Raw genomic sequence first — 14,351 nt, 5'->3', positions numbered from 1 at the left:
AGGGCTTCAAGATGCCTCAAATTTTCAGTCTAAATACATCTTTCTGCAATGGATGGTGTACCTATTTATCGAATTAAGAAAGGAAGTTATTACACAGTATATGCTAATGCAGTAAACATTCAGAGTGTGTCTAAACCAGGGCTGTTTTTTCTTAACAGCTAACACTTACAGATATCGCCAAACATGCAAGCAATCACAAAGCTACTGTACTGAAAGGAGGACAGCTCTAAGGATACACTCACTGAATGTTGTGTGTGATTGTGCCAGTTCAAACTGTGGCTGCACAGAACGGGCAGATTGTGGGTTGCAGCTTTATGCAACCCACAATCTGTTATTTGTTACAGAAAACCAAAGCCATCCTTACATAAGAACTTAGTCAAAAATATAGTTTGGACTTCTCCACTCATCTTTGTGAAAACCAGTTTGGCTCGGATCAGCACCTCTTCAAAGTTTGTTAATTTTTTTTTAGGTTACAGGTTTTAGTTTTAAGGTTAAAGCCGGTTTAGGTTACAGTTCGGATAATAGTGTGGCACTCAGTTGCGGTAGTTAAACTAGAAGCAAGAGACATGAGAATGCATTAATGTCAATAAATGTCCTTTCAAAGTTAACCCACAAACATGCCCGTGTTTGTGTATGTGTGCCCCTGCACCCACGCACAGACTGGAGCAGGCAGCAACAACTCCTGACTGACAACCACTTTTAGCAAAAATATAAGAGCTGCTCATCGAAACAACTCGGCACTGCACTGAGGCAGGATTTGTGTATTGCGGTTTAGGCTTCGACACTCTGGCCTGTCATTCACTTTCAATGGGGTGACGTCATGCGTTACAGAACTGAATTGTGAATTCATTGCTTTGCTCTTTTTGTGGTGTTCATGCTGAAATCCTGAAAAAAAAAAGTTTTTCCAGTCCAGTCACATTTATTCAGATCCTCCAGCCATTCAAATCGCTTTACAAATCCCGAGAGCGAGGTCCATTTCAATATCAAAGTGTAGCCGAAGTTGATAGTTGTGGTGAGCCATTAGCATTAACTGAGCTAGAGCTAGCTTAGTTGATGCTAGCAGTTTATTGAAGCTTGTCAGTGAGTGGTTGTTGTTGCTATGACAATCGTGCCTACAAGGATGGGTGCCCCTACACCTTAGTCACACCCACTTTATAACTCAGTGATGGCCTCTCCTGTATCTTCCCTGTTAGTTAAACACAAGCTACTAATCTGTAGCAGTTACAAACAGACTCTACTACATGTTCAAGCTGTTGTGAGCACTGGCACCTTTTCTTGGCCAGTTAAAGCGCTGCTCATGTTTACTGTAGTGTTGATTTCCTGGTTTACAATCCTACAGACAGCAGTTCCAATGATAACCATATAAAAATTGATTTTTTTGTGCCTTTTTTGGGTAGTGACAGTAAACACAGGAAGCGGGAGGTGGGTCAGGTGTAGCAGAGGGCCTAGGATGGTAAAATGGTAAATGGCCTGTATTTGTATAGCGCTTTACTAGTCCTTAAGGACCCCAAAGCGCTTTACACATCCAGTCATCCACCCATTCACACACACATTCACACACAACACTGATTTTGTAAATGGTGTACTACATGGAGTGTTCAATTTATATTTGATTGTTGTTATGAAGACAAAACCTCATATCCGTATCTCTGTCTTCCCAGAGATCTGCAGAGGATCGGAGTGTCTCTAGCTGGACACCAGAAGAAGATCCTGACCAGCGTGCAGCTAATGAGGCACCAAGCCGATGATCAGTCTCCCACCGAATCCGTGTAGCCACACGGGGGAAACACTTGACCTGGGTGCAGTCTGTGAGCGAGCAGGCTGTCCTATACTTCAGTTTTTAAGCTCATACAATTAAGTTTGCTGCTTTTGGAGATCTCAATCACTTCACGCGCTTTCAAAAAATCATCGTTAGCCATTTGTGTGTCTGCATGGACAGATCCGTCCCCCAGTGACAGGATGGACTTCTTTTATGCCATTTAGCTTCCAAAACGAAAATGGCTCCTGGGAGAAATTCAGTGTAGATGCATTATTCTCACAAAGAGTAAAAACAAAAATAAGTGGGGAAAAAAGGAAAACTTACTGAGCATGAGGCTCTAAAATCATTACCCCCCTTTTTCCACATGCCAGCGTAACTGTGAATGCTATCACTGAAATCTACAGACCATTTAAACCATCTTGAATTAAAGGAAGATTGTTTTGTTTTTGTTTTTTTTCATGAGGACACAAAACACTCTGCTTTGAAGAAAGAAGTGGCTGAGCAGACGTTTATATGAAGGGGCACAAACCGGACCAAAAGACTGACAAAAAGGGTTTTAAGAGACGAGACGCGCGAGCAGGCTTGTTAAATCCAGAGACTACTTCAGCGTGTTCCTGAAAAATTGCTACCATCTGAATCCTGACAAAGGCCAACCGTTTAAAGGGGACCTTTTTTAATAAAAAAAAAGCTATCTTCATATTGAAGAGTTTGTACATATTTGTGATACGGGATATGTCTTTCCTATTTGCTCATTAGCGTTTGCGTTCGCTAACAGCAACAGACAGTTCAGTGTCGCTGGAGTATTTGTGACTTCTCAACGATTCTCTTCCCCGCCTGAATCATCACTGGAGCAAATTCTGAAGTGCTGTGGACTGCAAACAAAAAAAGAAAGAAAATAGGTTTCAGTGTTCTGGTTTTTTTCTTCTCCTTCTTTTTTTTTTGTACTTTCCATGCAGCCATGAAAAGATAAACTCTTTCAGTGAAAGTGCTACCAGGGCCTGGCCTACTTAAAGTACTTAATTCACAGAGAACTCATAATGGATGATGTTTCACAATCAGCACAAATGCCCACTGAGTAAAGCCAATTAGAAATATTCAAACCATAGTGGTATGTCTCTCTTTTCTGAGCCAGGAATCAAAGCGCATGCATGCTTGGTGGCGCAGAAGAATAAAGCAGCTTAAGACTGTGGGTACTGTGTCATTACCAGTTATCGAGATTGCACCTGTTGTGAAAGCGCCGCGGTGTCCAGAGAATCTTTAAAAGACACCAAAGGTATCCAGTGTTCTTGTGATTTGGCTGCAAATCCTAAAGCCGCCTGCCAGCCAAGCACAAAACCAACCAGAAATCCAACGCTCATGTTCTGTCCACGCGTGGAAACAGATCTTCCCGTCTAAACTTTGTCATGGCCGCCATCCAGGTGGCATTCATCGCTCAGCAGCAGGCAGCCATGCAGGACTCTTTGTTTTCATTCATTTTTCTTATTCGCCGGCTGCCGGACACGTTGCCGTCAGAGCCCGTTTTGACAGTCTCATTTCCCGATTGACATCTCCGATTAATACCGCCGCGTCAGTTTGCAGATGAAATGACAGGAAATGACCTATCCGTGTTCCTCATCTGCAGACGGCAACCTTTTCAGTGTCAGAGAAGAGATAAAGAGATCAAACAAGAAGAGATACAGTGAAATACCACATGCTTTCAGTGAAGAGGCAAAACTGGTGACTTATTTATCTTTTTTTTTTTCTAAATACTGAAGCTCGTCCTAACAAAATATGATATAAAGAAGGCCTGATCTCACTACAGGGCACACTGGTGGAGAAGCACTGGGAGATCTCTTTTATCTCAGCGCTGAGCGGATTACCAGCTGTGAAACAACAGCAGGCTCGCTCTGCCTCCAACCACCACCACCCCGCCCAACAAAACCCCTCTGGTCACACGCGTGCACGGATTACCCATCAGCACCTCTGATTGGATGTTATGATTTTATTTGTCATCCGCTGCGAGCTCGGGCTCATGATGACAGAAGTGACAGTTGTTTGCTTTTAACACGCTTTCACTGCTGCATGGCTCCTACAACAAAAACAAACAAAAAAATAAAAATGCTGTGTTTGTGTTTGTCTCGCACCACCGCTCGCCACTGCTGGGATGCCCCAAAGTCTTTTTATTTATGAACACTGTGACATTGAAGGGGTCTGTGGCTTTTCTTTTCTTTTTTTTAAACCCAAGAAGAAGAAAAAACAAAACCTCCAAACATTTCAGTTTGCACTCGTTTCCCCGAAACTCCACTCCAACGGCGCGGCCCGCAATTGCATTTGTTGCCTGGCAACAGCAGCTTATTGAGCATTTTATCAGGAAGTATTGAGATCAACTGGGAGCGTGTCAGTAGTTCAGAGGCATAATTCGTTGTGAATAGATGCCTGTGGAAAAAAAAGAGAAAGAAAACAGTTTCAGCCCTGGCTCCGGGGTTTAATAAAGAGCGAGACAACTAGTGCGCCCTAAAAGCTCATATTGAATGCCACCTAAGAAAAGAATAGACGAAAAAGAAACAAAATTCATGCAGAGGAAATGAAAACTATCAACACAGACAGGCATCTTGCTGCGTTATGCAACATCTGTAGTCGAGTGTGTCTGTTCTTCCGATTCATGTTTTTCTTTCTTCTCAGCAAGTGTAAATGTTAGTTTTGGGAACCATTTCACATGTTGCTGTGTCAGTGTTTGTGAAAAAAACCAAACCAAACCCCAATGAAGGCATAAGTGATCTATGACACGTCTTGTGTTTATACCGTTGCGTGTCTTGGTTCAAGCACAAGTGTTCGCCACAGAGGGGATACCTGGAGAAACCTCAAGAGGATGATTTGAGTGTTAAAGATGGAGTTTGTGAAAGCAGGTTTCTGAGTTAAAAGCTAATCCACCCTGAATCTGTTGCCTACAAACAAATCATAATAATAAAAAAGAAAGGAGAGCATGTAAACAAGTCAGGAGCCAGATATGTAGCTATGCTGTCTGTAATGTATGCTGAATTCTAGCTTGAGGCTAAATTGTGTTAAGTTTTAGATTTTTCTCATTTTCTCTCCTATAGAAAAGTTTTTATTTCGAAAGAAACAGTCAATCATTGACATTTTTTGCTATTTCTACACACACACACACACACACACACACACACACACACACACACACACACACAAGTGAGCCGAGCTAAACTAAACAAAGACAATGAAATGTGATGGTAAAATAAAATGATGAAAAAAAATATCTCCCACTCACTGTCAACTTTTTAAAAGTTTGAAGATGAAAAGTTTGCCTAAGACACTCGCTGTGTCCCAGTTCCACATTAGAAACTAATTCTAGTCTGAAGAGTGTGCGCCTGCTGGAAAAGCAACAAGAGAGAGTATAGTCAAAAAAATAAATAAATAATCGGCATGCATGCACAAAGAAGCGAAGAAGCGTAGTGACAGCTTGCTAAAAATGAAAACTAATCGTGGATGGTGGCAAAGTAGCTCTGAAAGCACGGCAGAAAAGTGTAAGACAGGACGAGGGAGATATTTTATACGTGTTCGTGTGAAGTTTAATTAGCGCTGACATTTAGAAGACCCAGTCTGGTTGGCGTACGTCGCTCTGCGGATGGGATCATTTCTTGTCAGTGTGAACCAGTTAAAGGTGCCCTATCTGGGGACACTGCTGGCAGAAACGAAATGAACTCATCTTGTGCTCCGAGTTTGATTCGTACCAGGACCAACCACGCTTCACTGCCAAGTCATAAGCTTGCACATTGGGTCACACACTTCTCCCACTCAGCATTTTACGTGCTGAGAATCTAGCCAGTGTAAAAAATGGAAGAATAACCTTAAACAGGGTTTTGAACTCTGTTGAGTCCTGTGTGATGGCTTGTTTGAAGCAGAGCAGATGGTGACTTGTTTTCCCCTCTATGCTTGCCATGGCTGTATGTGTGACTTTACTGGTCATTACTACAAACCACAGACTGTGTATACAACATAGAGGTAGGCACTGGGTATAAAAAGTGGAGGCAGTGCCAAAGTACCTTAAACTGTCTTATTTAATATAATGCAATGTTCATTTACTAAATTATAGTCCCATTTAGAGCTAAATAGATCATCAAGTTGGGTATGCTTTTTTGCGTGGCTACATTGTCACTGCTGTACACTGCTCAAAAAAATTGAAGGACTACTTTTTAATCAGAGTGTAGCATCAAGACCATTAAACTTCTGGGCTATTAATCTGGCCAGTTAAGTAGTAGAGGGGGTTCTTAATCAGTTTCAGCTACTTTGGTGTTGATGAGACTAACAGGTGGACTAGAGGGGCAACAGTGAGACAACCCCCAAAACAGGAATAGTTTTACAGGTGGACGGATATTTTCTCCCTCCTTATCTTTCTGGATTTTTTTTTTTTTACTAGTTTTGCATTTGGCTGGGGTCAGTGTCACTGCTGCCGGCATGATAACCTGACCTAAATCCAACAGACAAACTCTGGGACATAATTTTTCAGTTCAGCTGATGCTACAAGGTTGCACTTCAGACTGTCCAGGAGCTCAGCTACGCCCTGGTCCAGGTCTGGGAGGAGGTCCCTTCAGTACACCATCCGTCTTCTCATTAGCAGCATGCGCCAACAATTTCAGGCAAGCATACAAAGCAGACGGGGCCAAACAAACTGCTGAGTACCATTTTGAGTCAGCAAAATGACAGTTTTGCAAAGCAGACCAGCTTTCCACATCACAATTTCATGTCAGTTGTATTCTTCAATCCAGCCCTCTGCAGGTTGATCATTTTCATTCCCATGAAATGATGTGGCATCCTTTCATTTCTAACACATTACCCAGTCCATATCAGTATAGATATGCAGCATGATATTTCTCCTGTTGATATCTGCTGTGTTTTAAAGCGTTCCTTTAATTTTTGGAGCAGTGTATAAGTGGTGTATGCAACATTTGCCCATTTTTTTCCCCATTTTTTTACAAACGCAGTCCAGTTTTCAATTTAAAGTTTAAAGACGACGTGGTCGTCCATCTTTAACTGTGTATAACAGACCTGTTGGCTGCTGCTGATGCCAGCAGACATCCTCACTGCCTGAGATGCTTCCTATGTGCAGAAGATTGCCAAAGACACCAATTGGGAACTTTAGGACTGCTGTAAGGCTTGTATCAGAGTCAGTCAGCAAACTCAGTGCTTGTTATCCTGTTATCTTGTGACTAGTTTTCCTTCTGCATGCAGAGTTTGCTGATGCTGGCTGCTGCAGTCATGCTGCAGCCTCGTATTCAGACTACTTTTCAATGCCTAATAATTTATTAGCACAGTAGTGTAATAAGTGTTCATCATATCAGTTGGCTCGAGTACACAGAGGCAATGTTAACACTCCTAAGCACTACTCCCTGCCTTCGCTCTTGCACAGTAGCGCTTCTTTTCATGCTACTGGCACCTGAGATGATGGTGAACCACTGTGCATGCCCGTATGTGTTTGTGTTGTGTGTGCAGAGAGACAGGAAGTCTCTGGTGAAAATACAGACCCACACTCTCTTTTTGATTCTTTTCTTCGTCTTCAGTTTTTTTGCATACCAAGTACGAAAACACAGACCTGGAACTGCTTTTGTTTTAACGTGATATGCCACTTGTCATTTATACATTTTGCACAGGGCTTTTGTGTCGTGTTGACATTTGCACGCCTGCACATAAAGCGGCACCTGATCGTTTTGGGAGCACGTGAACGTATCCGTGACCACATCCCATCTCGTTTGCGAAAACTCCACGTCTGATGCAGCTGCAATGCATTGTGCTCTGCTCGCTGTAAGTGCTGCTGTAAGGCACACATGACAAAAGCCCTCATTCTGTTATTCTGCAGAACTGTCATCAAAACCCGACATTTACCGCAAGATCTTTAAGATAAAATTGCCTTTCAGACTCCACTGTAGCCGTCACACTATATTTAGCCACTTACGCACAAAAATGAGAAAAGTAGAAACCTAAACAACAAAGTAGGCCCAGAAATGCAGGGTGAGTCTCCTCTAAGTGCTTTAGGGTGGATTTATCTTTTAATTGCAGATTTTCTTTTTTGTCTTTTGAAAGCTGGTCAGACTGGGCTGCTTTTCTTTCTCCTCTGCTTTTTCTCTGGTGTAATAGATACTGTAGGTGAGGCACCAGATGAGAGCGTGAGAGTTATGAAGAGAGGGGAGGAAAAAGTAAAAGGGAATAGGTAATAGAAGGGGAAAGAAGGGAAGGGGAAGGATTAGCAGAAGAAGAGAGAAGCGGGGTGGGGAAGAGGGGTGGAGGAGCAAAGGCAAAGCTTGACTTGTGTTTGAATAAAAATGAGGCTGGGTGTGGAGAGATTACTCGTTCTCTTTTTGTCTCTCTCTCTCCCTCTCCGCTCTACCCAGCTGTCCTCCTTCTTCTCCTAATGCCCACAGCCTCTCTGAACTGCTCACTCTGCTTCCAGTCCGCATTTCCACCGTCTCTTTTTCACTCAGAGTTTGAAGGCAAGCAATCGTTCTGCGTTAGAAGCACTCCTCTCTCCAGCAGTTTTGAACTTGCATCTCTTAAGGATATATTGGCGCCTATTCTTTACATAAAAGACCCCCGCACTGTTTTGTTGTGGGCTTTCAGCAAACTATTTATGCCGGAGCTGTGGAAGTAATGGGCTTTTCCTCTTTTCCACCTGCTTTGCTCCTCGCGCCCAGTCGTTCACAGCGATTCATAAGGCTGACCTCGCTGTGGCTGTGCACACTGCAAGGGCAGAAAAGGGTTTTCTGGGATGCTCAGCAGAAATTAATAGGCCCAAACAGATAAAGTCTGCTGACTTTGGTGGTCCTCTGATTTTTCCTCTTGCCCCCCTGTGACATATTCAAAACTATGGGTTACCAGAAACTGCTATTTATGTGAATTGGGCGGATCACAATGAAATTTGGTTCACGTTCCCCTCGGGATGAGTTGTATTTTGTGTAGTGATCTTGCTACATTTAAAGCATCATCATTAGATTATTTTGTCCGATTCTTCATAACCAAATAAGTGAGAAACAGCAGTAATTCACATCAGCCTCAGCTGTACTTTGTTGCTGCGTGCTACCTAAACTAAACCGTGAACATCTATCATACCTGATGAGCAAGTTAGCCTCATAATTTGGGGTCGTTATTAAATTGCTAACGTTAGCGCTTAGCTGAAAACACATTTGAGTTTGCTTTCACTCGGAAAAATATATTCCCTTACAACTGCAAGTTCTTTTCAGTTGCATTTCAAGCTCTCCGGGAAGAGACGTTCTTATTTAAATGATTGATGAAGTCTGCAATCCACAAGACTTTCATCCAGGAGTCGAGGGTTCGACTCCCATGTGTTACCCTTTCTTTACTGAGTTCTTTTTGTGACTTTCAAGTTGTCTGGCTTAGGCACCAAAAGGATGCCACATCATTTGGCGCAGTTATGGAATGATGGGGAAGTATTTCAATTACAAAAATATTTGTGTAACTTCACAAATCCAGGAGAAAATAATTAAAAACTTGTACGGGGAATGTCTCTTTAAAGTCTTTTGCAAAAAAAAACAAAGAAAAAAAGGAAAAAAATACATAAATACAAAGAATTCTGATGAGCATATTTCCCCAAACTGTGACAATATATGTCTTCTGCCCGAATGTATAAATATTTGCGTTCCAACCTAAGCTTTTTGAGCTTTGTAATCTCATTTTACACAAAGTGTTTCTTTAAACCGCAGACTGGCTGTGCACACTCCCTCTGCAGAAATTTCCACTTTGTTGTTTTTCTCATGGTAATTTATTTTCCTTCGAACTGCTTGCCATACCTTTTAGTATGTATGTAATGTACTATTTCTCTTGAAAAAAGAAAAAGCAGCTCAATAATCAGCTGCATCTGCCTTTCTCTGTTTACCAACAATAACGTTCTAGGTGTTACTGCTCATATAGTCAGAGCATCCCACTGTCATGTATTATACTACTGTAAATTAATGTGAATATGCGCAAGCCTGTGCATCTTTGTGTGTTTGTGTGCGCGTGTGGGTGTAATATATTGTGTGTGTGGATGTGTGTGTGCGTGTGAGTGCTGTTCAGTGTACAGTAAAATGTTTGTATTTTGTGCGTGAGTTTGTAGCTGTAAACTTTCTGACTCTTACATTTACAATGCACTGTTTGTCAATAAAGAAGACAATTCAAACCCATGACTTCTGGAAATCAGTTCTGTTTTGTGATGAAGAGGAAATTTAAAGTTTATCAGGTTGGGACTCGGGGTTGCTGGAGTCACAGGTGATGCAGGGTGAGAGGGGGAACACAAGCTGGATAGTTCGTCACAGGCTGGGTTAATATACAGTTCTTTGTGGGACTTGAAAGGATATTTTCGATCTGCCATGCAGAGATTTGGATAAGCACATCATGTAAGGAGGCATACGTATCCATTGCATCGGCACATAAAAGATGGATGTGGAAATGCCCTGATTATATGCTTTTTAATGACCAGGGTGGGTGTAGGTGTAAAAGTGGGACCTCGGTATATAGTTTCTAATGATTTTATAGGTTCAGTCACTAGTTTCTGTTCATGTTGAATACAAAATATTTATAAACAAATATTTTGTAAATGATGTGTAGATTTAAAAAGAGTATTATCCCGGGTATAGTCATTAGTTAACCATTTGTGATCGACTAGCTGTTAGCCAGTGAATGTATGTGTACTTGTTGACATTACAATGAAAGTATAAATCTTTAGTTATTATTCATCTCTGACTGTTTTCCACAGTGTGTCTTTCGCTGTGACTTCAACTATATTTTATACTGTATATGGATTATCAGTAGGTTAGCCTACCATGACATAAAGCCCACAACTTAGGCTCTGTTAGCTTACAAAACTCAACCTCGAGCACCTCATAATAATAATAATAATAGAAATAATTTGTTTTCTGAATCCAAACAGAGATGAAAATGAGATTTCTTATTACATGTATGGCTACATTTACAGCTCACAGACACTGTATAGTGTTGCATTGTTTTAGAAGAGCTAGCAGAAGCTTTTATGAAGTTTGGCCAGGTGAGCTATGCTATGCTAACAACATTTACGTTTAAACATCCTGATTATCGATTAATTTCTCCCACTTTTATTAAAACTCTTGATGCCATTTATCTGAACTGAGTGTATTGGGGGCGTCCAGTGTGTGTGTGTGTGTGTGTGTGTGTGTGTGTGTGGGGGGGGGGGTGATCCATACATGTATTGTACAGCTTCTGCTCTGTATATACAGTTTGTGCTGGAAGGACTTTTTTAAGCAGTGTAACCTTCTCACACTTTAATAGTGGGATAACAATATAACATAGTAATTTCCATATGTTGTCACCTTCATCGCCACTTCACCAGTTTGCTGTATATTTAGTTTTAATGAGGAGATTTTTTTAAGGATATGGTTGAGTTCCCTGTTTTTCATAGTTTTATACATAGTTCGGAGGACTTTGTGGAAGCCCAAACTCAATAAAAGAAGATAACAGTTGAACAGTTGCATAATGTTTAAATTAAGTCTACTCAGGCTGCAGTAATGGTAATCAAAGTGCTTGATATTCTTGGTTAAATGTTTACTGCTGGAGGCAACATTAGGTCTAAATTGTACCTGTTGTAGTGTAAGATGCATTTCTCAGGAGATTACAGAAGACAAGACATAATAAAAAAAAAAGATAATAAAAGTTTATAATGAGTTTTTCTTTTTATACCAGCAGACTAAGTGAATTTTATTTTATTTTACTTTAAAAATGTGAGTGATTCATGTTTTTGACTTTGACTCTTTGTTGATTAACGGGGAAGTTTATAACCTGTGAATCTGAATGATGCAGAGCACTTTCCCTCAGAGCACTGGAGGTATTTAAAGGGGCTGAGCTGACAAAAAAATTCACAAAAATCTCAAAACCCACAATGTGGGGTAAATTGAAAGACATTTAAAGCTAGAGTCACATGTAAAAGAAACCTATTACCTGACAGAGTCTGCTGCAGTCTATTATTCAGAGCAGTGAGAGCCCCGTCAATTCATACGAAACACATTAACAGCACAGGTGCTATGGCAAATTGCTAATGAGTGCCGTGAATACACACCAGGAGCGTAATTGACATAAACCCTTTTAACCGTAGCTAAGTGACAGAGAATGAAATTTGATTACAATAAAAGGTGGCCTGCAAGTAAAATATAATTAAAATAAACTCCATATATATAACACCCGCCTAAATATTAAAGTCAAATTTCCCTACAGCTAATCAGCTTCTATGTATCGGTATGCTCTGTAAAACAGCCTCTACAGTTAAGGGATAACGCAAATCCCATCACAGCAGCTGGACTGTACCAACAAATACAGGACTCCGCAAAACTCTTCAGCCACCCCTTGGTATCATTTTCTTTCTGTCTGTAAACACGATTGCTCGTGTTTGTAGCAGTGTAGAGTGTGGTCACTTTATCATTTTAATCACTTAGACAACCTGGAAACCATGATTCTTACAAGGGAAGGTGTTTTTCCCACATATATATATATATATATCCAGCTGCCCCACAGCTGGATACTGGAATGCTTAGAATTGTACAAGATCAGCAGGACCCTAAGAGCCTTCATCAGGAACTCAATGGGGATGTGGCGTACAACACTAGAGGCCAACTCCAAGCCCATAGCACAAGTCACCATCAAGTGTGGGATATACCAAGGAGATGCTCTGTCCCCACTGCTGTTCTGCATAGGCCTGAACCCCCTCAGCGAGATCATTAACAAGACTGGCTACGGATACCGACTATGGAATGGAGCAGTTGTCAGCCACCTCCTGTACATGGATGACATCAAGCTGTATGCCAAGAGTGAACAAGACATCGATTCACTGATCCACATCACCAGGCTATACAGCAATGACATTGGAATGTCGTTCGGACTGGAGAAGTGTAGTTGGATGGTAACAAAGAGAGGGAAGGTAGTCAGAACTGAGGGGATTGAACTACCAGAAGGCAACATTGCAGACATAGAGGACAGTTACAAGTACCTGGGGATCCCGCAGGCAAATGGGAACCATGAAGAGGCCGCTAGAAAGGCTGCAACCACCAAGTACCTGCAGAGGGTCAGGCAAGTCCTGAGGAATCAGCTGAATGGTAAGAACAAGATCCGGGCCATCAATACCTACGCCCTGCCCGTGATCAGGTACCCTGCTGGGGTAATAGGCTGGCCAAAGGAGGAGATAGAAGCCACTGACATAAAGACAAGAAAGCTCTTTACTATGCATGGAGGGTTTCACCCCAAGTCCAGCACCCTGAGGCTGTACGCTAAGCGGAAGGAAGGGGGCCGGGGACTGGTGAGTGTCAGCACCACAGTCCAGGATGAGACAACGAATATCCAAGAATACATTGGGAAGATGGCCCCAACTGACCGAGTGCTCAGTGAATACCTCAGGCAGCAGAAACCCAAGAAAGAGGAGGGAGACGAGGAACCATCATGGAAGGACAGGCCCCTGCACGGTATGTACCACCGGCAGATAGAGGAGGTGGCTGATATCCAGAAATCCTACCATTGGCTGGACAAAGCTGGACTGAAAGACAGCACAGAGGCACTAATCATGGCAGCACAAGAACAAGCTCTGAGTACAAGATCCATAGAGGCTGGGGTCTATCACACCAGGCAAGACCCCAGGTGCAGGCTGTGTAAAGATGCCCCAGAGACAATCCAGCACATAACAGCAGGGTGCAAGATGCTAGCAGGCAAGGCATACATGGAACGCCATAACCAAGTGGCCGGCATAGTGTACAGGAACATCTGTGCCGAGTATAACCTGGAAGTCCCAAGGCCAAAATGGGAGACGCCCCCAAGGGTGGTGGAGAATGACCGAGCTAAGATCCTGTGGGACTTCCAGATACAGACGGACAAAATGGTGGTGGCTAACCAACCGGACATAGTGGTGGTAGACAAACAGAAGAAGACGGCCGTAGTGATCGATGTAGCGGTTCCGAATGACAGCAATATCAGGAAGAAGGAACACGAGAAGCTGGAGAAATACCAAGGGCTCAGAGAAGAGCTCGAGAGGATGTGGAGGGTGAAGGTAACGGTGGTCCCCGTGGTAATCGGAGCACTAGGTGCGGTGACTCCCAAGCTAGGCGAGTGGCTCCAGCAGATCCCGGGAACAACATCGGAGATCTCTGTCCAGAAGAGCGCAGTCCTGGGAACAGCTAAGATACTGCGCAGGACCCTCAAGCTCCCAGGCCTCTGGTAGAGGACCCGAGCTTGAAGGATTGACCACCCACAGGGGCGAGAGGGGAATATTTATATATATATATATATATATATATATATATATACACACACATTTATAGTGCACATTTAAAGACTATAAATAGCAATAGTACATTCATGTAGTTGCAAAAAGCTTGATAATATATTAAGTAATCCAAAGTATTCAGAATACGTTACTCTCATTGAGTAAAGTAACAGAATACGTTACAAAATACATTTTGGGGCATGTAATCTGTAATCTGTAGTGGGACAATGGCGGCGCGGCAGTAGCACGCAGCGGCCACTCCGGAGCCAAAACTGGTGCTGCATCGTTTCTGTGTGTAGCGTGCTTATTTTGCACTATGTATGGATAACGTCGCAA

General features: G+C 42.4%; 1 protein-coding gene across 2 annotated transcripts in view; it reads left to right on the top strand.

Moving 5' to 3' along the window:
• The window catches only part of LOC147309617 (ephrin type-B receptor 1-like), a 145,075-nt gene extending 134,494 nt beyond the window's left edge, over positions 1 to 10,581 (top strand). Inside the window, exons 20-21 of one of the 2 annotated variants that reach the window (XM_086268692.1) lie at positions 1,662 to 1,808; positions 2,223 to 10,581. In XM_086268692.1, the coding sequence (XP_086124818.1) occupies positions 1,662 to 1,773 (112 nt within the window). In that variant the 3' untranslated portion in view covers positions 1,774 to 1,808; positions 2,223 to 10,581. Of the gene's footprint in view, positions 1 to 1,661 lie in introns of both variants that reach the window. The other variant, XM_086268691.1, reaches the window with a different exon arrangement.
• The last annotated feature ends 3,770 nt before the right edge of the window (positions 10,582 to 14,351 follow it).

This window comes from Aulonocara sp. 'chitande type north' Nkhata Bay, linkage group LG17 (assembly GCF_057382095.1).
Source record: "Aulonocara sp. 'chitande type north' Nkhata Bay isolate Kocher_YH1m ecotype deep benthic linkage group LG17, A_spYH_male_GT1.1, whole genome shotgun sequence".
NCBI lineage: Eukaryota > Metazoa > Chordata > Actinopteri > Cichliformes > Cichlidae > Aulonocara > Aulonocara sp. 'chitande type north' Nkhata Bay.
This window is presented reverse-complemented; position numbering and strand designations above follow the sequence as displayed.